Raw genomic sequence first — 26517 nt, 5'->3', positions numbered from 1 at the left:
ATACTGTATCCTATATACAAGAATATAACTACTATAATACTACTCCTATGTACAAGAATATAACTACTATAATACTGCTCCTATGTACAAGAATATAACTACTATAATACTACCTCCTATGTACAAGAATATAACTACTATAATACTACCTCCTATGTACAAGAATATAACTACTATAATACTACCTGCTATGTACAAGAATATAACTGCTATAATACTACTCCTATGTACAAGAATATAACTACTATAATACTGCTCCTATGTATAAGAATATAACTACTGTAATACTGCTCCTATGTACAAGAATATTACTACTATAATACTACTCCTATGTACAAGAATATAACTACTATAATACTACTCCTATATACAAGAATATAACTACTATAATACTGCTCCTATGTACAAGAATATAACTACTATAATACTGCTCCTATGTACAAGAATATAACTACTATAATACTATCTCCTATGTACAAGAATATAACTACTATAATACTGCCCCCTATGTATAAGAATATAACTACTATAATACTGCTCCTATGTACAAGAATATAACTACTATAATACTATCTCCTATGTACAAGAATATAACTACTATAATACTGCCCCCTATGTATAAGAATATAACTACTATAATACTGCTCCTATGTACAAGAATATAACTACTATAATACTATCTCCTATGTACAAGAATATAACTACTATAATACTGCCCCCTATGTATAAGAATATAACTACTATAATACTGCTCCTATGTACAAGAATATATCTACTATAATACTTCTCCTATGTACAAGAATATAACTACTATAATACTACTCCTATGTACAAGAATATAACTACTATAATACTGCTCCTATGTACAAGAATATAACTACTATAATACTGCTCCTATGTACAAGAATATTACTACTATAATACTGCTCCTATGTACAAGAATATAACTACTATAATACTGCTCCTATGTACAAGAATATAACTACTGTAATACTGCTCCTATGTACAAGAATATAACTACTATAATACTACCTCCTATGTACAAGAATATAACTACTATAATACTATCTGCTATGTACAAGAATATAACTACTATAATACTACTCCTATGTACAAGAATATAACTACTATAATACTGCTCCTATGTATAAGAATATAACTACTATAATACTGCTCCTATGTACAAGAATATTACTACTATAATACTACTCCTATGTACAAGAATATAACTACTATAATACTACTCCTATATACAAGAATATAACTACTATAATACTGCTCCTATGTACAAGAATATAACTACTATAATACTGCTCCTATGTACAAGAATATAACTACTGTAATACTGCTCCTATGTACAAGAATATTACTACTATAATACTACTCCTATGTACAAGAATATAATACTATAATACTACTCCTATATACAAGAATATAACTACTATAATACTGCTCCTATGTACAAGAATATAACTACTATAATACTGCTCCTATGTACAAGAATATAACTACTATAATACTACTCCTATGTACAAGAATATAACTACTATAATACTACTCCTATGTACAAGAATATATCTACTATAATACTACTCCTATGTACAAGAATATAACTACTATAATACTGCTCCTATGTACAAGAATATAACTACTATAATACTGCTCCTATGTACAAGAATATAACTACTATAATACTACTCCTATATACAAGAATATAACTACTATAATACTGCTCCTATGTACAAGAATATAACTACTATAATACTACTCCTATGTACAAGAATATAACTACTATAATACTACTCCTATGTACAAGAATATAACTACTATAATACTACTCCTATGTACAAGAATATAACTACTATAATACTGCTCCTATGTACAAGAATATAACTACTATAATACTACTCCTATGTACAAGAATATAACTACTATAATACTACCTCCTATGTACAAGACTATAACTACTATAATACTGCTCCTATGTACAAGAATATAACTACTATAATACTACCTCCTATGTACAAGAATATAACTACTATAATACTGCTCCTATGTACAAAAATATAACTACTATAATACTACTCCTATGTACAAGAATATAACTACTATAATACTCCTCCTATGTAAAAGAATATAACTACTATAATACTACTCCTATATAGAAGAATATAACTACTATAATACTACTCCTATGTACAAGAATATAACTACTATAATACTGCTCCTATGTACAAGAATATAACTACTATAATACTACCTCCTATGTACAAGAATATAACTACTATAATACTACTCCTATGTACAAGAATATAACTACTATAATACTGCTCCTATGTACAAGAATATAACTACTATACTACTGCTCCTATGTACAAGAATATAACTACTATAATACTACTCCTATGTACAAGAATATAACTACTATAATACTACTCCTATGTACAAGAATATAACTACTATAATACTACCTCCTATGTACAAGAATATAACTACTATAATACTACCTCCTATGTACAAGAATATAACTACTATAATACTGCTCCTATGTACAAGAATATAACTACTATAATACTGCTCCTATGTACAAGAATATCACTACTATAATACTACTCCTATGTACAAGAATATAACTACTATACTACTGCTCCTATGTATAAGAATATAACTACTATAACACTCCCCCATGTACGAGAATATAACTACTATAATACTACCTCCTATGTACAAGAATATAACTACTATAATACTGCTCCTATGTACAAGAATATAACTACTATAATACTGCTCCTATGTACAAGAATATCACTCCTATAATACTGCTCTCTACGGATAAAGATATTAGTTGGTATTTAGACTCCTTTCAGCTTGGCCTAGTGCTGCTTGTTGCAGTACAATATCTTTCTCAGTAAGCTCTTCCCGCAGCATTTTGGATGCTCCCCCTGCTCTTGTAATGTATTTAGTGGCTTCCTGTGCTATAATTCTCCTGGTCAGTGAAGCTTTCCAAGTCTTTCCTGCATTTACCCAATGGCACAGACACAGTCTCCAAAAAGCGATTATTCGAGAGCTCTTAAGCTGGAGCCGGTTCCTGGCATGTATCAGTGCACTTTGCCTTGATTCCTGATTTGTGATACAGAACAAAACCGGTGTTGATCACTCTTCCACTAAAGCATGTCAGGTGCGAGTCGTGAATGTAATAACAGATGACATTTCCAAGTGACTGTAAGCTTCAGGTTTTGCGGACAGGATGGCGGTGGCCAGGGCGGCCATACTGTATTGTTACGCCTGTAATTTGTGTCCCGGTGCATGTCAGCGCATGTCACATGGCAGGGAATCAAGTGCTTTTTTCCACCATCTGTTCCGACTCTTCTGTAAAGATGTTCTGCCGTGGTGCGGGAAACATGACTGACTATTCCACTTGCTTGTATAACTCTATTGTCTCTGTGCACAGGGAAGACGATCCAGCCGGTGACTCCTTCGCTGCCTGGATACAAGGAGGTTACGTGTTGAGAGTTGCGCACAGTATATCGGATGTGTACTTGTAGGTTTATTATATGCTACAAAATTTCTAAATGATTGGTTAGAAGGTTGCAAAGACTTACAGGGCTATGGCGTTGGAGTCGTAGTCGTAGTCAGGACTCGTTGTGGTTGGAGTTGGAGTCGTGGTCAGGACTCGTTGTGGTTGGAGTTGGAGTCATAGTCAGGACTATATATAATACATAGTCAGGACATATAATACACCTAGATATTGTAGAATGAATAATGTTGTATCATTCGTTAAATGTTTAGTTTGTTACATAATTACTTTTATTGGATTCGATCACTGGCTTTGAAGCCATTTGTAAAGAAGTTGGAGCAGGAATTGGAGTTGGATTGTGGAAAATAATGTCAGAGTTGGTGGCTTCACCTACCCAATCCACAGGTCTAGTGACATCATTGGGGCCCCAATGTATGACCTTCTTATTTGGCCCCAGGGCCCAGACACAACTGATACAGAACTCCAATTCCCATTACTTCAATTCAATACAATATTGCGAGATAGTAGCAAAACCCTTGACAGGCTGCAGTTCACAGTGCAACCACTAGGAGGGCACACATAGATAGGATGGGCTCCTTGTGGTAGAGGACCACATAATCATGTTGACTTGAAAAGCTGGTTATCCGAAGAGACACATATCGGAGCAGGATCTGACTCAGGGGTGTAGTCGTAAGAGTTGTTATCAGGCCCAGGACCCTGATGTCCCTCTGCCAAATAAAATATACCACAATTCAAAGTAGATAGGGTTTAGCATTGGGTCCCTGGAGCTTCCAGCTATGCCTCTGACCAAGAAGAAAGGTAAGGGAGGACACATATGTATAACTGCATTTCCTATAGCTAGACCCCTTAATGGTTGGATGGGTGGATGGTTGCCTCAACATAATTTTCGGGGTAACAAATATACAGGGTGCAACATTTAAGGGGTGCATTCAGACATGTAACCTAGTTGCCAGAAGTCCTAGGAAAGTGAATGGGAAGGGGCGCGGTCAAACACAAAACGGGAGAACTTGAGTAGTATTTGGGCATTCCTGGGGGAGAAAGTGGTGTTCATGGTGGGTTGTGGGGGTACTAGAGGAGGAGCTCAAATCTCATGTTATTTTGGTGGCAACTATGACCTAAGGTGCACAAAGTAATGAATATGGCTGATGAATTTTGGAATGTCCTAGCCCTGGACCCTGAATTCCCAATTCCTGGCTATGAAGGAGCCAGTAGGAAAATTGGCAGGCAACTTTTTGTTTTTTTACAGCGTTTCCTTAAAGATTATGCCATAGCTTTTCCTCTAATCCTATGTAAAACCATATTGCGTATGACATTCAAGCTCTGCTCCATTACCCGTCCTGATAAGCTTATCTTACGGTATTTTTAGCTTATTGGTAATGATCCTGTGTGTTGGGTTGATGTGAGCGCGCACCGGCGGATGAAATGTAGGTCATTGTTCTGTCTCGTTCTCTATCTTGCCCATAACGCGAGCTGCCTCCGAACATGAGTATATAAATATTCTCCATTTACATCTGCTGTATCGAGGGTCCGCCACCCCCAACCCCCCCCCCCCTCCCCCATTCATATCTACTGCACAAGGATTCCTTGGTGGCTCGGCAATTAGTTAAATTACCCATTGATGAGCCAGCCAGCTGACACTGGATCTGTGACTGAGCGAGCCTAGCGTTTAAGAAGCATATGCGTGTCCAGAAGGTATTTTTGTATTCCAAATCCACCATTGAAACTAATGTCATTATTTATATAACTCGGTCTCTCGGGCGCCAAAGCCCCGAATTTATGGACCGTTCTGCAAAAAAAAAAAAAAAAAAAAGTAAAAAAAATCTCAAAAATGATGAAAAATAGGACCGAGCTTCCGGAGATTAGTGGTAATTCAGCGTTTAGCTAAAAGTGACATTTTCGAACCTATTTTTGTTCTCGGGATTTGGACGCATTTGTTTAATGCATATTATTACGCTTCATTTGCCAGAATAAGTGACGGCGTCCACTGCCAATTCTGAAGATGTTTTTGTGTTTTGCACAGACCTGTAAACAAGTTTCTTGGGATTTTTTGGCTGGGGGTACAGTAGATTGGTGGTCACTTAGGTGGCTGGTATGTTTTAGCGATTTTTGTTACAAAATAAACGGAAGATTCTAATAATATGATAAAAAATGTGTCCAAAAACTTGGTCAAGTTTACATGTAGATGTTTTATTATTCTTAAAGTGTCTTATCTTATCATGATATTCTTAGGGAAGTGTCAGACAGCAGTTCCCCAGTGCTGTAGATGAACCCTGGAGGAAGGGGCACCAGAGACAATGAGCCCTGGTCTGAGACCCTCTCACTATCCTGGGTAATAGGCGACAACTGGACAACAGTCCCTTCCTAAATACGTGACATACAAAATGCGGACAAGACAAACAACAACAAGGGAGGTCAGCTAGTCAGGGGTCAGTAACAGTCGAGCAATGCAATGTCAAAATTGATATCCAAAAGAGTAGTCAATAGAGGTCAAGAATCAGAATACAAGAATAAACAGCAAGAGAAAAGCCAGCACGCACAAAGCAATAGCAGGCACCAATGTGAATGTGAGCCAAGAATAAATAGGGAGGAAGAACCCTCCCTGGAGTTGATAGGTGGACCGGCTGTCAATCACACGGCAAGACTAGAATTAACCACTTAAAAAAGGGCAGAAGACGGGTGTGGTGGAAATTCAATTGCAGAACTAGAGACGTATTCACACAGTGCAACCAAAAACTCTAAGCAAGGAACTAAACTGCACACACCTCCTGCATCGCTATATGCGAGCAGAGGGTGGCGCAGTGACCCCAACAGGCAGAGACGTTACAGCTATGTAGGGAAATTGGCCGCATCTTATCAAGAGATGGAATGATAGGACCCCAGGCAATGATGTCAATTCTTAAGCTAAATAGTGAGACAATAGTTTGACTTTTTGGAAAAAAAAAAAAAAGACTCTGTTGGCCGCAGATATTAGAATGATGTCAGTAGCCCAATCCTAAGCCAACTGGTTGACCCATCAAAAGAAGGGATGGTTTGGGGTGAAGACAGCACCTGGAAAAGGTTTGCTTTTTAGATCTGCATTGGGTTCTTCCATTCTTTATGTACCCCAATGCCTCAGTATGTTCTTAAAGTGGATGAGGAACTAGAGAACCTGAAGGAAACCAAACCATGATGTGAGTGCCTAAGGATGCTCAAAAGAGTCTTACGCTGACAATAGACTTAGACTTTGGCAGCCAAACCCCAAACTGGCCAACCAACATGGATTGGGGTGTTGAATATCAACATGGCCAAACCTTTTGCTCTCAGGTAAGATACAACCTCGAGCAGGTGAGTCTGGCATCAGCAAGCATTCTTTTGTATAGGGCGCTTGGATGGAATAGCTACTCATCCAGCCAACGTTATGCAATGGATGGTCGGCCATGGTGATATAGATTATATAGCAATGTCCATATGGCTAGTTAAGTATATATTATGTTTCATTTATCCCCATCTGGTCCATGAACTTAGTCGATGACTATTCCCAAACCCTTTGATCCACAAAGTAGATGGTGTTGGGATCGGTTGGCTTGTGGTCTATACAGTCTCGTTGCCATTCTACACAGATGTGTCCTGGATGGGGCATTATTATTATTATTATTATTATTATTATTATTATTATTATTATTATTATCCTGTTAGGATATTAGAGGTAAACCAATGGATTCAGCATAAGTCAAGTTTGTTATGAAATTCCAACATGTTTCAGATTTGCAACTTTTTGGATTCATTCCGCATCATTCCATCAAATTAGCAGTCTCAATATTTTCCATCAGAAGATTACATAGAAGAAGGACCTTGGGCGGCAATGACCCATAATGCATTGCAGGAGACCCAACTTCTAACACAACCAATCATGAGAGACTATAGGTGCCTCATAGCCATATAGCCAAACATTCGTAACGCATATCATTGTGCAGGCCATAGGATGGGAATGTTCGTAGACTTCTACATTTGTACGTTGCTGTCACTTGGGCTTTATTGATGTTCTGTTGCTGTTGGAGTAGTTGGAGACCTCAGAGTGTCATGCACAACATTTCATGGCAATTTGGTCACTTTGGACTCAAATTGGACCAATTTGGACCAAACTTTGGCCTCAAATTGGACCAATTTGGACCAAATCAAATCCATTGGATAGAGATTGGCAAACTGGTTTGTAACAAGTCAGGTTTGTTACGCAGTTCCCAAAGATTTTTTGAGGTATGCCACCCACCAATCATTATTATTCTCTGGGGTCACTATTCAGAGACCCAGGAGAGGTGCGGACAAAATTAAAAAACTCTGATACTCACTACTCCTTACCTATCCTTGGTGACTCGTCTTCTTTCCCTGCATGGGTCTTCCTGTGCCCTAGGGGTGTCCTGCCCAGTCACAGACCTCAGGGGTAACCCTGGTGTGCCTAAGATCAGAGAAGACACTGGAAGAGGCAAGAAGATGCTGCAAGGGCTTGTAGGTGAAGACCGGATACCAGGAAAGACTGGATGTCCAGGAGAGGTGAGTATCAGTGTTTTTTATTTTATCGGCACCTCTATTGGGCCACCACTGGGGTCTGCAGAGACCTCACAGTATAATATTGATTTGCAGGTGGTGAGAGTAAAATCATAACACTTATTATGGGAACATCTTGGGAATGTTTATGAAATGCGTCTCGCGAGATTCACCCATCACCTCTCATTTGATCAAACTGGACCTAAAAAAATTTCGGAATATTCTTCCATCTCAATTGGATATAAAAAGTGGTTCCATTTGAAGCTTATCCGGTTCCTTTTCCCCTCAGACCTCCCCCGCTAACATGTAAATGTCGACGATCTTCCCAAACAAACAAAAAAAATCGAGGAAATAAATGAAATATGCAAAATACGTCAATTTAATAAGCTTAATATTTGAATAGACATGAGGCAATTTTGCACATAATTAAATTAAAGGCTGCGCCATCACATTCTGGAATCTCCGGGGCTCCCGCCTTGCCAGAGAATATTAAGGTTGTTGTTTAATGATAAGGGATTATAAATACAATTAATGGCGGATGACGGGCGGCTACAATGTTGCCGATATCCCCGGATTAATACCTCCAATGTAGATGAAGATATGGATGGATTTTTCGAGCTGTGATTTGCAGCGTTTCGCTCATACACATCCATTGTGTAGCAAATTGTAAGTCCCATTTATAATTTAAGGAGTTGGTGAGACGTAGTGCGGGGAGCCTGCGTGTGATGGACGCTTTCTTTTCATTCGGCTCTCCCCATGGTACTAATTAACGTGAAATACAGGACTATGCTCCAGAAACCGCTTTCTTTAATTGTCAAATTATAAAAGACAGAACTGGCTATCTCGCTCGCTGGCGTATTAAGTCAATATAGCTATTTATTCTGCTCTGTAGCTTCCCAGCACTTGCGTTTCGGCCTTTCCACAGTAAATCATTCGCCGTGCCGGTGGAGTTTCGGTAATTAAACGCTATCACACTGGTTTCGCCCAATAAACAGATTCCTGAGACACAGTCACTTCTTCCTTCCTGCTCGTAGCTTGTTTTCTTTCTAGGTTTTGTTACTTTTTGATATTTTTGAATTTCATGGCCATCACCCGATCTATAGGCTATAGGCACGGATCGTCGGGGGCCATAGGTTCTGTCCATGAGTTTGGCTACACCCACCTACGTATGGATTCTCCATGCCAGTCTTGATAGTCCCTGCCCCGTCGGAGTTGACACAGCTCTTCATAAATTGGGCACATTCTCCAGGATCCGCGCGCCCAACCATAAATATATCCCGTATCCTGGCGTAGATTTCTGGTCCCCGGTTGGGATGCAAAAGCCAAAAAGTCTCCATTTTTTGTGCAAAAACTTTGACTTATTGGATGTGATGTTGCTGACCTCCTATGGATGTTATTTTTATGTGCGCCCTATGGCGGATCCTGTTATTTAGACGGTAATATCGATACCGGTGTATGGGAAGTGATTCCTTTCTGGCTATGATGTGATATGTCTTGGAACTATTTTAAGGGCAGGGATATGTCGTTTGTTATTGTATGTGGAATATTACATGGCTGCCACTAATATATCAGCATTCCTGTATAGTAGACAATATTGTGTAGATACATCCACACTCGGAGACAAAAATATCCGGCACCAAGAAGTTTTTGTCCTGGGTGAAGCGTACTTAATATGACTATAATGATGATCTATGGAGTTGGTGATAATATTACAGCCAATGGTGAAGGTTATTGGGGGACACTGTACAATTGGACGCAAGCTCTAGAACTTAAGATTGGATACAAGATGAGATACTTTAGGACATGGTGGTATATACAGGCTCTGATGGTATCCTGCAGTACATGTACCATGGATGTTGGGCCTGTAGATCCTGCACCCTCATAGGTTGGTGACGTCCCAGCTGGTCCCATAAATGCCATATTGGTGATAAATCTGGTGACCGGACAGGACTAGGAAGTGTAATCTGGTGGAGACATTCCTGGGAACCCTTGTGTATGGGCGAGCATTATACCAGTTGTCCACCTTGCCAGGAGACCACACGTGTCAGGACGTCCTTTACATATCACCGAGCTGTTAGTGTCCTTGTATCACTACTAGGGGTGACCGTGTGGGGTCGGGACGTTGGGGTAATTTGGTTGGGTATTTCTTCGGGGTCAAAAACTTTGCCTTGACCAATATGTCATAAGACATTATAGCGGTGGTGTCGCAGAGCCGCAGTCCCAGTGACCCCATTATAGTAGAGTTCACCCTAATATATAGCCAGTCCTTCCGCTTTATGTAACTCGGTATATGGCAGCATATTATTATTACACTCAATAGAATTTCCACAGTTACACGTTTTTGTCATTCTCCATTTTTAATTAAGTAGAATAATACGGACAGATGGAGATGAATGTGATATCAGCGGCCGTAAGAATAGAGATGATGGTCGCACTGTAGCTCGCTGATAAACCCTTTTATGTCAAGGTCTCGACTTTATTACTAATTGTCATCTGATATTTTATCACGGGACGTTATGTGTCAATGATGTCACTGACATTTATATATTCCGGCCAACTATCACATGGGTCACGTAACTGGAAATTCACATTCTTAGAAGGGTCACTTGCTGAACAAAAAGGGTATCCCACTGCCGGAAATCCCATGCAGAACCCATGGTTTATTTTCCTGCAGCGCCTCCGGAGGACAAACAAAATATTACATCATTTGTATTGAAATCAATGGACATGCTAAGTCCTCCAAATAGAGAGAGAGATCTTTGTGGTTGTTCCCAGTTAAAGGGCTTTTCCAATACGTCAATACGTGAAAGGGGGGAGTCCAGAACTCAGGAGATGGTTGAAGAGCCTGCCGCCGAGTGTTGTGGCCTCTTCTCCTAATACCAAACACAGCACCCTAGTGGATAATCTTAGCATTGCAACTCAGCCCTATCCCCTTGAATCAAATTGAGCTGACTGATGAATGCAACACCCATGAGGGCCGCAACTTCTTCATACATCTGATCCGTGGGGTCCTCTCTATAGAAGTCCCAGAAAACCCCTTTAAGCTATGATGACTTTCCTCTTTCCATCCAGAATTTCTCAATAGAGTACTGTATGTTTTTATAAATTTTTGGAATATCTTTGTCACCAGGGTCCAAGACCCTTAAATGGTTGGAAGCTTTTGGCTACTTTTTTTCCAAAAAATTGGGGGGAAATTCACCACTTTCTGATGTAGTGGGATGACATGGTGGTGCACGTTTGGCCAAGCGTGCTCCACAAGTGTGTGAATGGGATCATGGAAGTCTACAAGAACATCCGACTGGTCTATGAAGAGACTGCAGCCTTCTTAAGGCCGATACGTACGACATGCCAGCCTTAATAAATCTGCCCCATTATGTTTTTTTTATACCAGTCACTTTAGAGTACGCGAATCGTAATCCAAGACTTTGTGGCCACCAGAAGGTCTCTCATTACCGACCATCTACACCACCGCATAGATCACAACGGCCCTTTCACATCATGTAGAAGAAATGATCAGCTTGACATTTAATTTTTTTATATTTTTTGAATCCCTACCCAAAGAACTGGCAAAGATCTAAAGACCAAGCTTGTCACATGTTCCCAAGTTCTAGCGGAACACGATGACATTGTCTTGCCCCCGAATTCATGGAACCCTTAATGATGGGACATCTCCGAGAGATATTCGACACATTGTTCATCATTAATATTTTTCTCCATTCTGAAGAAGCATCAACTCTCCGTCATTCTTCCTTTGTCCCCATAATAGTATCCGGCCGGCACCCAATTCCGCCAAGAAAAAAAACGCCAATCAACTTTTGCGGCTCCTTACTTTTCTCAAAGAACATCAATCGGACCTGTAAGAGTGCAAAAGTAAGAAAAGAGTCTTACCCTCGTCTTTGTGCATGTGAGACAAGGCGCAACGTCCCTCACAACTTCAGACCCTTCCGAAAACAAGGCGAGATCGGCTAAACTTTTTCACTTAAATTTTTTTTTCAAAAACATTGCAACGTGTTGGTCACGTGACATTGTATCTCCAATATGTTTCATCTTCTTATATCCTCATCGAAAGGAAGGCGACTTTTTTTGGTACAACTGGGACTTTTTGCTTTTTTTTTTTGCCGAAAAGACTTTCAATTAAGAATGACCTTTAAGGCTTCTGCTTTTTGATTCTGCCGGTGTCGAAGCTGATCTTAAATTAGTTTTTTTTTTCTCTCCTTCATCCCGTACACTTTGTTCTTTCCCTCCAGTTATTAGTTTCATACAGTTGTCAGTAACACCGCCTGTTAAACACAATGGGAAACATTGTAATACTCAAAATCAAAAAACATTCTTCCAAAAATTACCTATTGTGTCGCCCGGGAATATAACCAAGCGGAACTTTTTTTTCTTTTCTTTATCTTACGCCTGACCTTTGTATGGCAAGTAAGAAACCTGCTTTTAATTTGATTTTTTTTCGTGAATAATGACATAAAATGCCGTCTCGGGAGTGTTGCAATATATTATTACGCTAAAGACAATGCGAGAGAAGAGTTGGTCCGCACATGAATAATTAGAAGAGGAACGCGCCTTGTGAGAAGTGGCGGGGAGGCCGGCAGAAGGAAACTTCAATCGAGTGTTGGCTTGTCTGGATGTTGTATCAAGGACACGCTTGTGTTACACATTTTAATGAAGACGTTGTGTATTGTACTTTGGGTCTTTTGAGACGCGATAAACAATTTTTTGTTCTTCTTCCTTTGGAGGTCGTTGTCTATACTGCGCCGGATGAGACGATCTACCGCGACTAGTCCTTCAGATCTAGTTGACTGTTCTTATACTGTTCCGAGGCGAGACAAATCTCAGGAGCCAGGAAGCCACGCTGCCTACAAATTGGCTGCTGGCACCCAACTTTTTTATCCCCCTAGTCGATGGAAATTAATATTGTCTGGTTCCTGAGAAATATTAAAGGGGTTTTTTGGGACTATGATAGTGATTGTTGTGGTGTCTTCGTTACTTACCAAGAACAGCGCCATACATTGTATAGTGGTCGTGCTTGGTATTGGAGCTGAGCCCTGTTCTTAGGCATGGAGACATGGCCGATGGATATCAAGACACATTGTATATTCACCTGGAGTTACAAGTCAACTAAATGCAACTGAGGGCTCGTTCACATCTGCGCCCCAATCTGCAGACATAAGACGGAAACCTGACAGACAGTGCCCGGGCGTGAGCGCCGGTGAGCGTTTTGTGCTCTCCGCGGCGAAACCGTTTTTTTTTAACCGGACACAAAGTCCTGCATGTCCGACTTTGTGTCCGGTTAAGAAAAACTGGTTTCGCCGCGGAGAGCACAAAACGCTCACCAGCGCTCACAGCCGGACACTTTCCAAACCCAGGCTTTGAAAAATGCCTGCAGGTTTCCGGCTCTTGTCCAAGTTCGGGCAGGAAACGGAAACCTGCATAACGGAGGCTGGGCGAAGATGTGAACCCGGCCCGAGCTGCAATACCAGGCTCAGCCACTACTAAGGTAATGGTGCTGTAATTGGTAAGCAACAAAGGGACATCATCCCTCACTGGAGAGCCACAAATCCTTCAGTCAGCTGGAGCTGCAATACTACATACAACCTGTGGACGGGTGGGGCGCTGTTTCTATCAATTTGTGCTAAATTGCAAACTAGTACCTCTGTGAATTGGATCTGGGTATTCTATAATGTTTATAGGAGCACTAATGCAAAAATGTATTCTTTGGCCCATTACATGATATAAGTAGCAGTGAAGCTAATCTTATTTCTGGTATCTGTCTATCTGAGTTATTGGAGTTGCTTATTCCCTTCTGGTCCTCAGCTGTGTCATGTGACTTGTCCTCGGACTCTCCACTTGATACTTGCGGACGGGACGTCAGTTTTTCTAGCGCTCCACTAAACCTCACACAGACACTCTCATAGGAATGTAACACATGTGAGACAATGTATCAGTTGGAGATTCTTATTACTGGTCACATGACCCAGCTGAGGACCAGACGGGAGCAGATAACCCGGATAATCTTCACTACCGTTCACATTATATGCTTTTCTAATGAGCCAGAGAATATTGCAGGAGTCCTGCTTTAATTTGTGCAATTCTTTTATTTTTCCCCAATAAATTTAGAATTATTTTTTAACCCTTTCCTTTCACACCCGCTTCCTTTGACAGCGACAAAGTAAGTCCCAGTAAGTCGTCTCCCTCCTGTTTTGTTCATCAAATCCCATTAAAAGGGCCCAGATGGGTTCACAGACAGGGCTGAATTGGAAATGTTAAAAACTTTGATGCTTGATTTTACCAAGCCGTGTTATTTTCACAGTGGTGAGGTTTACGTGCCGGATCGTTCCCTTTGTATCTGCAGGTGTTTATTCTCAGAATTTTGCTCTTGGCTCCATAACAGGGGAGCTGGATTTTGCTTGTTAACACAAAAAAAACCAAACAGACAGTCAGACAGGTGGTAAATAGTAGACAGCGCCAGTGGCGTAACTACCGCCATAGCAGCAGAGGCAGCTGCCACAGGGCCCGGGATATTAGGGGGCCCGGAGATAGGCGCTAACACGGCCGTTACTGTAATGGGCCCTATTTACTTACCGATGCTGGCAGTCTCATGGCCATAGGTAGCAATAGCCTGGAGTCGACTCATTGAGGTTCTATGGGACAGGCTCTGTGCAGTAGATAAGCTATGACATCATCTAATGCCAGTCGTGATGTAATGATGGGTCAGTGGTTTGACTTATAGAGGTGTTATCTTCTAATGTAATACTGTTATCTGTGTAGTATATGAAGGGACTGGTGCAGAGAAAACTCCTTCAGAATTGAAAACTGTCAGTCTATTGTTAGGCTTAGTGGCTATGGCGGAAATTGGAGGATTTAGTAATTTAGATTTAAATAAAAAATACACACATATATATATATATATATATATATATATATATATATATATATATATACACACATATGTATATATATATATATATACACACACATATATATATATATATATATATATATATGTGTATTTTTTTTTAAATCTAAATTATTAAACCCTCCAATTTCCTCCATAGCCACTAAGCCTAACAATAGACTGACAGTTTTCAATTCTGAAGGAGTTTTCTCTGCACCAGTCCCTTCATATACTACACAGATAACAGGATTACAATGTTATTACAATTATGTATGTTATCGACTTGGAATTTTTATATATTTTAACTATTTTTTAAAAAATTATCATCAAAAATTCTTTAAAAAATGTATTTAGTTTGAAAATTTTGTTTAAGAGAATGGGTCTTCTTCTGGATTTGTGTGCCATGAGATGACCAGCTTTTCAGCACAACGTGGTTTTGTCATGAGATGTCTATTCTATATGTGTTTATGTGTGGCCACCCGGTGGTTGTGCTGTGCACTGCAGCCTCTTAAGGGCTTTCTTGACATGTCACAATATTGTATTAAATATTCTTTTGTGAGAATTTGAAGGCCTTGACCAAATTTCAGCTCAGATAAGGGTAGACACATCTGTTCCTCTCCTTATATTTATTCCTCTGGTTACTCCCAGCAAAGTTATTAGGTTTCTACTTCGCCTCTATTGACTTCTATGATGGGGGTCATGCTGGGCAGGGTGCACAATTTAAAGGAAACATGTCACCAAAAGAGAATTTAATTTTTTAAACCACATTTCTATATTAAACATATTTTTGATAATCCCATGCAAAAAAATTCCATGTCACTATCTATGTTAAGACAAATATATTAGATGCAATTAGGTACAATTTTTCCTCTGACCACTAAGCCTAATAATAAGCTAATACTTACCAATTCTGTAGGGTTTTCCTTGTATCGGCCGCCTCCATACAGTCAGAAAATAAAGACAGATTACAAAAAAAAGTGATAGTGTTGACTATCTGGTTTTAATACACAAAAAACTGGTGACACATTACCTTTAAGAAGTAAGTCTATGACTATATGCCCAGGTTTTACTATTTTCAGCCATTTTGAAATGGCCACTTTCACACCTGGAAATCCCCTTTAAACTCCGTTTCCACCCCCTGGGGCCACATTCATGACTCTCATAGTCTGTGCAGAGAATTCTCACTCTTATAGCCCTGTACACACCATTGTTTACTCCGCTACATTGTATCCGCCGTGCTTTGATTGTAGGAAAATGAGAACAATTGATAGATTTTCGGGGGCTTCACGCTGCGTATTGTAAATTAAAGACTCCTTATTTGTGAATGATCATTCATTTCAGGAGCGATGAATAGACATGAATAATTCAATGTGGAGAGTGATTTTCTCTCAATTTGCTCCAGTTTGTCTAAAGTCGTTGAATCTTCAGTGGTTTTCACTCATTTGGCTGATACCGAGCGGATTGTGTTATATCACCGGCCCCATGTTATGTACAATGGGAGCTTAGAGTGTACCGCAAAGTAATACAAGATGTGTGATGTCACAGTACAGGGATAATACACACAGTGATGTCACAGTACAGGATAATACACACAGTGATGTCACAGTACAGGGATAATACACACAGTGATGTCACAGTACAGGATAATACACACAGTGATGTCACAGTACAGGATAATACACACAGTGATGTCACAGTACAGGGATAATACACACAGTGATGTCACAGTACAGAGATAATACACACAGTGATGTCACAGTACAGAGATAATACACACAGTGATGTCACAGTACAGAGATAATACACACAGTGATGTCACAGTACAGGATAATACACACAGTGATGTCACAGTACAGGATAATACACACAGTGATGTCACAGTACAGGATAATACACACAGTGATGTCACAGTACAGGATAATACACACAGTGATGTCACAGTACGGGATAATACACACAGTGATGTCACAGTACAGGGATAATACACACAGTGATGTCACAGTACAGGGATAATACACACAGTGATGTCACAGTACAGGATAATACACACAGTGATGTCACAGTACAGGGATAATACACACATTGATGTCACAGTACAGAGATAATACACACAGTGATGTCACAGTACAGGGATAATACACACAGTGATGTCACAGTACAGAGATAATACACACAGTGATGTCACAGTACAGGATAATACACACAGTGATGTCACAGTACAGGATAATACACACAGTGATGTCACAGTACAGGGATAATACACACAGTGATGTCACAGTACAGGATAATACACACAGTGATGTCACAGTACAGGATAATACACACAGTGATGTCAAAGTAAAGGATAATACACACAGTGATGTCACAGTACAGGATAATACACACAGTGATGTCACAGTACAGGGATAATACACACAGTGATGTCACAGTACAGAGATAATACACACAGTGATGTCACAGTACAGGGATAATACACACAGTGATGTCACAGTACAGGATAATACACACAGTGATGTCACAGTACAGGATAATACACACAGTGATGTCACAGTACAGGGATAATACACACAGTGATGTCACAGTACAGGATAATACACACAGTGATGTCACAGTACAGGATAATACACACAGTGATGTCACAGTACAGTATAATACACACAGTGATGTCACAGTACTGGATAATACACACAGTGATGTCACAGTACAGGATAATACACAGTGATGTCACAGTACAGGATAATACACACAGTGATGTCACAGTACAGGATAATACACACAGTGATGTCACAGTACAGGATAATACACACAGTGATGTCACAGTACAGGGATAATACACACAGTGATGTCACAGTACAGAGATAATACACACAATGATGTCACAGTACAGGATAATACACACAGTGATGTCACAGTACAGGGATAATACACACATTGATGTCACAGTACAGAGATAATACACACAGTGATGTCACAGTACAGGGATAATACACACAGTGATGTCACAGTACAGGGATAATACACACAGTGATGTCACAGTACAGGATAATACACACAGTGATGTCACAGTACAGGGATAATACACACATTGATGTCACAGTACAGAGATAATACACACAGTGATGTCACAGTACAGGGATAATACACACAGTGATGTCACAGTACAGAGATAATACACACAGTGATGTCACAGTACAGGATAATACACACAGTGATGTCACAGTACAGGATAATACACACAGTGATGTCACAGTACAGAGATAATACACACAGTGATGTCACAATACAGGATAATACACACAGTGATGTCACAGTACAGGATAATACACACAGTGATGTCACAATACAGGATAATACACACAGTGATGTCACAGTACAGGGATAATACACACAGTGATGTCACAGTACAGGGATAATACACACAGTGATATCACAGTACAGAGATAATACACACAGTGATGTCACAGTACAGGGATAATACACACAGTGATGTCACAGTACAGAGATAATACACACAGTAATGTCACAGTACAGAGATAATACACACAGTGATGTCACAATACAGGATAATACACACAGTGATGTCACAGTACAGGGATAATACACACAGTGATGTCACAGTACAGAGATAATACACACAGTGATGTCACAATACAGGATAATACACACAGTGATGTCACAGTACAGGGATAATACACACAGTGATATCACAGTACAGGGATAATACACACAGTGATGTCACAGTACAGGATAATACACACAGTGATGTCACAGTACAGGGATAATACACACATTGATGTCACAGTACAGAGATAATACACACAGTGATGTCACAGTACAGGATAATACACACAGTGATGTCACAGTACAGGGATAATACACACAGTGATGTCACAGTACAGAGATAATACACACAGTGATGTCACAGTACAGGATAATACACACAGTGATGTCACAGTACAGTATAATACACACAGTGATGTCACAGTACAGGATAATACACACAGTGATGTCACAGTACAGGGATAATACACACAGTGATGTCACAGTACAGAGATAATACACACAGTGATGTCACAGTACAGGATAATACACACAGTGATGTCACAGTACAGTATAATACACACAGTGATGTCACAGTACTGGATAATACACACAGTGATGTCACAGTACAGGATAATACACAGTGATGTCACAGTACAGGATAATACACACAGTGATGTCACAGTACAGGATAATACACACAGTGATGTCACAGTACAGGATAATACACACAGTGATGTCACAGTACAGGGATAATACACACAGTGATGTCACAGTACAGAGATAATACACACAATGATGTCACAGTACAGGATAATACACACAGTGATGTCACAATACAGAGATAATACACACAGTGATGTCACAGTACAGGAATAATACACACAGTAATGTCACAGTACAGAGATAATACACACAGTGATGTCACAATACAGGATAATACACACAGTGATGTCACAGTACAGGATAATACACACAGTGATGTCACAATACAGGATAATACACACAGTGATGTCACAGTACAGGGATAATACACACAGTGATGTCACAGTACAGGGATAATACACACAGTGATGTCACAGTACAGAGATAATACACACAGTGATGTCACAGTACGGGATAATACACACAGTGATGTCACAGTACAGAGATAATACACACAGTGATGTCACAGTACAGGGATAATACACACAGTGATGTCACAGTACAGGATAATACACACAGTGATGTCACAGTACAGGATAATACACACAGTGATGTCACAGTACAGGGATAATACACACAGTGATGTCACAGTACAGGATAATACACACAGTGATGTCACAGTACAGAGATAATACACACAGTGATGTCACAGTATACAGGGATAATACACACAGTGATGTCACAGTACAGGATAATACACACAGTGATGTCACAGTACAGGGATAATACACACAGTGATGTCACAGTACAGAGATAATACACACAGTGATGTCACAGTACAGAGATAATACACACAGTGATGTCACAGTACAGAGATAATACACACAGTGATGTCACAGTACAGGGATAATACACACAGTGATGTCACAGTACAGGGATAATACAGACAGTGATGTCACAGTACAGGATAATACACACAGTGATGTCACAGTACAGGATAATACACACAGTGATGTCACAGTACAGAGATAATACACACAGTGATGTCACAGTACAGGGATAATACACACAGTGATGTCACAGTACAGGGATAATACAGACAGTGATGTCACAGTACAGGATAATACACACAGTGATGTCACAGTACAGAGATAATACACACAGTGATGTCACAGTACAGGGATAATACACACAGTGATGTCACAGTACAGGGATAATACACACTGTGATGTCACAGTACAGAGATAATACACACAGTGATGTCACAGTACAGGATAATACACACAGTGATGTCACAGTACAGGATAATACACACAGTGATGTCACAGTACAGGATAATACACACAGTGATGTCACAGTACAGAGATAATACACACAGTGATGTCACAGTACAGGATAATACACACAGTGATGTCACAGTACAGGATAATACACACAGTGATGTCACAGTACAGAGATAATACACACATTGATGTCACAGTACAGGATAATACACACAGTGATGTCACAGTACAGGGATAATACACACAGTGATGTCACAGTACAGAGATAATACACACAGTGATGTCACAGTACAGGGATAATAACACAGTGATGTCACAGTACAGGATAATACACACAGTGATGTCACAGTACAGAGATAATACACACAGTGATGTCACAGTACAGGATAATACACACAGTGATGTCACAGTATACAGGGATAATAACACAGTAATGTCACACTACAATGACTTCTCCTGGGTGCTGTGTAACATTCCTGCTCCTGTAGTTATTTGCTCTTCTTCAGGTTGGTGTTCGCTGTTCTGCTATTCAAAGTTTTGGAAACTTTCTCAAATTTCTCATATTTCTCATATTTTTTTTTTAATAAACTCCTTTAAAGACTTGTGAGCTTTATCTCTTAGCGGTTTCTCAGACCTTCTCATTGCACATCTCGCTGTAACACTGGACACTGTAGAGTCTTCTCAGGACACTGCGCCATGTATTGAGTATATTTTTGTGTCTTGTCTCCTCTCCAGGTGCTTCTTGGAAGATGGTGCCTCTAAGGGAGCCTGGTTGAATCGCTCCAGTATTATTTTTGCGGGGAATGACAAGTGGTCAGTGGACCCCCGAGTGTCAATAGCAACGGCAAACAAAAAGGAGTACAGCCTGCGGATACAAAAGGTGGACATATTTGACGATGGGCCGTATACCTGCTCAGTACAGACTGAACACAGTCCTAGGACAATGCAAGTCCATCTCACTGTGCAGGGTAAGTACTAGATAAAGTGAACGTCTCTGTCCTGTGAAATACACAACTACGTACAAAACTGCAAGTCTCAAATTTACTGCAACAATAACATTTTACAAAACTCACCTAAAAGCAGGTGGAATATATACAAATGTATGACTACTGAGCAGCAGAGTATCACCATTCCTCCTGTCCAAACGTCTCTTAACAGAGTCTGCACCACACAGGACAGGTCCTCTATATACTACACCACACAGGACAGGTCCTCTATATACTACACCACACAGGACAGATCCTCTATATACTACACCACACAGGACAGGTCCTCTATATACTACACCACACAGGACAGGTCCTCTATATACTACACCACACAGGACAGATCCTCTATATACTACACCACACAGGACAGGTCCTCTATATACTACACCACACAGGACAGACCCTCTATATACTACACCACACAGGACAGGTCCTCTATATACTACACCACACAGGACAGGTCCTCTATATACTACACCACACAGGACAGGTCCTCTATACTACACCACACAGGAGAGGTCCTCTATATACTACACCACACAGGACAGGTCCTCTATATACTACACCACACAGGACAGATCCTCTATATACCACGCCACACAGGACAGGTCCTCTATATACTACACCACACAGGACAGGTCCTCTATATACTACACCACACAGGACAGGTCCTCTATATACTACACCACACAGGACAGGTCCTCTATATACTACACCGCACAGGACAGGTCCTCTATATACTACACCACACAGGACAGGTCCTCTATATACTACACCACACAGGACAGGTCCTCTATATACTACACCACACAGGACAGATCCTCTATATACTACACCACACAGGACAGATCCTCTATATACCACGCCACACAGGACAGGTCCTCTATATACTACACCACACAGGACAGGTCCTCTATATACTACACCACACAGGACAGGTCTTCTATATACTACACCACACAGGACAGGTCCTCTATATACTACACCACACAGGACAGATCCTCTATATACCACGCCACACAGGACAGATCCTCTATATACTACACCACACAGATCCTCTATACACTACACCACACAGGATAGATCCTCTATATACTACACCACACAGGACAGGTCCTCTATATACTACACCACACAGGACAGATCCTCTATATACTACACCGCAAAGGACAGGTCCTCTATATACTACACCACACAGGACAGATCCTCTATATACTACACCACACAGGACAGGTCCTCTATATACTACACCACACAGGACAGGTCCTCTATACTACACCACACAGGACAGGTCCTCTATATACTACACCACACAGGACAGGTCCTCTATATACTACACCATACATGACAGGTCCTCTATATACTACACCACACAGGACAGGTCCTCTATATACTACACCACACAGGACAGATCCTCTATATACTACACCACACAGGACAGGTCCTCTATATACTACACCACACAGGACAGGTCCTCTATATACTACACCACACAGGACAGATCCTCTATATACTACACCACACAGGACAGGTCCTCTATATACTACACCACACAGGACAGATCCTCTATATACTACACCACACAGGACAGATCCTCTATATACTACACCACACAGGACAGATCCTCTATATACTACACCGCACAGGACAGGTCCTCTATATACTACACCACACAGTACAGGTCCTCTATATACTACACCGCACAGGACAGGTCCTCTATATACTACACCACACAGGACAGATCCTCTATATACTACACCATACAGGACAGGTCCTCTATATACTACACCATACAGGACAGGTCCTCTATATACTACACCACACAGGACAGGTCCTCTATATACTACACCGCACAGGACAGGTCCTCTATATACTACACCACACAGGACAGATCCTCTATATACTACACCACACAGGACAGGTCCTCTATATGCTACACCACACAGGACAGATCCTCTATATACTACACCACACAGGACAGATCCTCTATATACTACACCACACAGGACAGATCCTCTATATACTACACCACACAGAACAGATCCTCTATATACTACACCACACAGGACAGGTCCTCTATATACTACACCACACAGGACATATCCTCTATATACTACACCACACAGGACAGGTCCTCTATATACTACACCACACAGGACAGATCCTCTATATACTACACCACACAGGACAGATCCTCTATATACTACACCACACAGGACAGGTCCTCTATATACTACACCACACAGGACAGGTCCTCTATATACTACACCACACAGTACAGGTCCTCTATATACTACACCGCACAGGACAGGTCCTCTATATACTACACCGCACAGGACAGATCCTCTATATACTACACCACACAGATCCTCTATATACTACACCACACAGATCCTCTATATACTACACCACACAGATGCTCTATATACTACACCACACAGATCCTCTATATACTACACCACACAGGACAGGTCCTCTATATACTACACCATACAGGACAGGTCCTCTATATACTACACCACACAGATCCTCTATATACTACATCACACAGATCCTCTATATACTACACCACACAGATGCTCTATATACTACACCACACAGGACAGGTCCTCTATATACTACACCACACAGGACAGGTCCTCTATATACTACACCACACAGGACAGGTCCTCTATATACTACACCACACAGATCCTCTATATACTACATCACACAAATCCTCTATATACCGCACCACGTGGTTCCATCAGACATTAGGTTATTACTAGCAGTTTCCCCAGTAGTGCGGTGTAATGGTGTGCAGCTGATATCTCGGTCATGGTAAAGTGGCGCTCCCTTAGATACAGAACATCGTACACGATCTGATATACTGAAGACTTCTTTTCATGTCTCTTATTTTTCCTTCTCCATCGATACACCCCCCGCCCTCGCCCAGCACAGACACTTAATGATTGATGTCACCATTAGCTGCAATAACTTGAGGGGATGATTCCCAACTCCTAGAAGTTTTCAGTAGTTCTACAAGTTACGTAACGGTGGCGACTTTTTAATGAGATGGTGAAATCAAAACGCGATCCATCCCGGATGCCGGTTACTGTTTAGCACTGCCATCTTCCAGTAGGTTGTGTTGTATCTCCGAGCCCCGCTGTGTCCCAGCGTGCCGTACGCCATTACACACAGTATTTAATTCTAGGCAGCAGTTAATTTAAGAGGAAAAAACACAAACTTTTAGGAGCTTTGATGATGAATTCCTATAGGAATCGGCTTAAAGGGGAATGATTAGAAACTCACCGGCGTTTGAACTGTGGGATATTATTGGTATTTGACGACTTTACGACTGGATACAAATTATATTTTGCATATCACTTGCTATCAGCAGTCACATAGGATTATTAGGATCATTATTGATATTTAATGAGCGTCTCCTCCCGACACAGAAGAAAAAATATCACCAGCTCTTAATTATATCTTCTCCGTCAAAAACTTGGCAAACCAATTATGGGGATTGTGACAGATCCTTGGGAGTTTTCACTCGACTTTCCACCCCATAGCAAAAATGAGAATGGTCTTCTGACTAGTGTGCTAGTTTTTGGCACTTTGGATGGAAGGGTTGTTACCCACTGCACCCCCATCTTCATAACCATTGGATCAGATCGCCATCTTGTATATTACAGTTCTGTTATCGGGCAGTCCTGCTTGTGTTCACATCACCAGGGCCGTAACTAACGGGGTAGCAGCTGTCACAGGGCCCGGGACATTAGGGGGTATTACCTGCTGGAGTTACCTGGGCTCCAGAAGGGTTTGGGCAAGGGTTGAGCCAATCTTGAGATTTCAGGATCGATTTTAAAATCCGATTTCCAATCATTTTCCAGCCGTGATATTTGCTCCATCGGCAATCAGGATCCGATCTTTTCCGATCCCGATCTCTGAACCCTATTCATGATATATACATGAATAGGGTTGAGCCGATCTTGAGATAACCTCTGACCTCGATCCTGCCGGAAAAGATTGGGATCGGAATTCCGATCTCGATTGTGAAATTTACTTGATCGCTTATCGGAATCCGATCTTTTCCAATCCCGATCATTCAACCCTACTTTGGGCCTATTTGGTGACGTTAGGTGGGCCGAGCCTGCGTCATTATGCGTTGCAACGCAAGCTCGGCTCACATGACATCTGGACCATCATGACAGCCGACATCATTGGGTAGTGCGCTGAGCCAGGCAGTGGTAAGTAGCATTGTTTTTTATGTTTGTATCCTCCCATGGGTATCTAATCATTATACTTTGGGGTCTGAGAAGACTCCAAAGTGTAAAAGTTGTTCATGGGTGTCCACAATGGGGAATAAAACTGTGCATAAGGGCCACTATGGGGCATAATACTGTGCAGGGGTCACTATGAGGCATAACACAGTGCGCAGGGGCCACTATGGGACATAATACTGTGTGCAGGGGACACTATGGGGCATAATACTGTGTGCAGGGGCCACTATGGGACATAATACTGTGTGCAGGGGCCACTATGGGGGATAATACTGTGTGCAGGGGACACTATGGGGCATAATACTGTGTGCAGGGGCCACTATGGGGGATAATACTGTGTGCAGGGGCCACTATTGGGTGTAATACTGTGTGCAGGGGACACTATGGGGCATAATACTGTGTGCAGGGGCCACTATGGGGCATAATACTGTGTGCAGGGGCCACTATGGGGCATAATACTGTTCTCAGGGGGCCAATATGGGGCATAATACTGTGTGCAGGGGCCACTATGGGGCATAATACTGTGTACAGGGGCCACTATGGGGCATAATACTGTGTGCAGGGGCCACTATGGGGGATAATACTGTGTGCAGGGGCCACTATGGGGGATAATACTGTGTGCAGGGGCCACTATGGGGCATAATACTGTGTGCAGGGGCCACTATGGGGCATAATACTGTGTGCAGGGGCCACTATGGGGGATAATACTGTGTGCAGGGGCCACTATGGGGGATAATACTGTGTGCAGGGGCCACTATGGGGCATAATACTGTTCTCAGGTGCCACTATGGGGGATAATACTGTGTGCAGGGGCCACTATGGGGGATAATACTGTTCTCAG

The 26517-nt window shown here is 41.0% G+C and overlaps 1 protein-coding gene across 1 annotated transcript in view; it reads left to right on the top strand.

Moving 5' to 3' along the window:
• Positions 1-26517, top strand: part of NEGR1 (neuronal growth regulator 1) — a 378159-nt gene that overhangs the window by 134178 nt on the left and 217464 nt on the right. The window contains exon 2 of the mRNA XM_075287254.1: positions 21161-21393. Coding sequence (XP_075143355.1) covers positions 21161-21393 — 233 coding nt within the window. The remainder of the gene's footprint in view (positions 1-21160; positions 21394-26517) is intronic.

This window comes from Leptodactylus fuscus, chromosome 9, assembly GCF_031893055.1.
Source record: "Leptodactylus fuscus isolate aLepFus1 chromosome 9, aLepFus1.hap2, whole genome shotgun sequence".
Classification (NCBI taxonomy): Eukaryota; Metazoa; Chordata; class Amphibia; order Anura; family Leptodactylidae; genus Leptodactylus; species Leptodactylus fuscus.
This window is presented reverse-complemented; position numbering and strand designations above follow the sequence as displayed.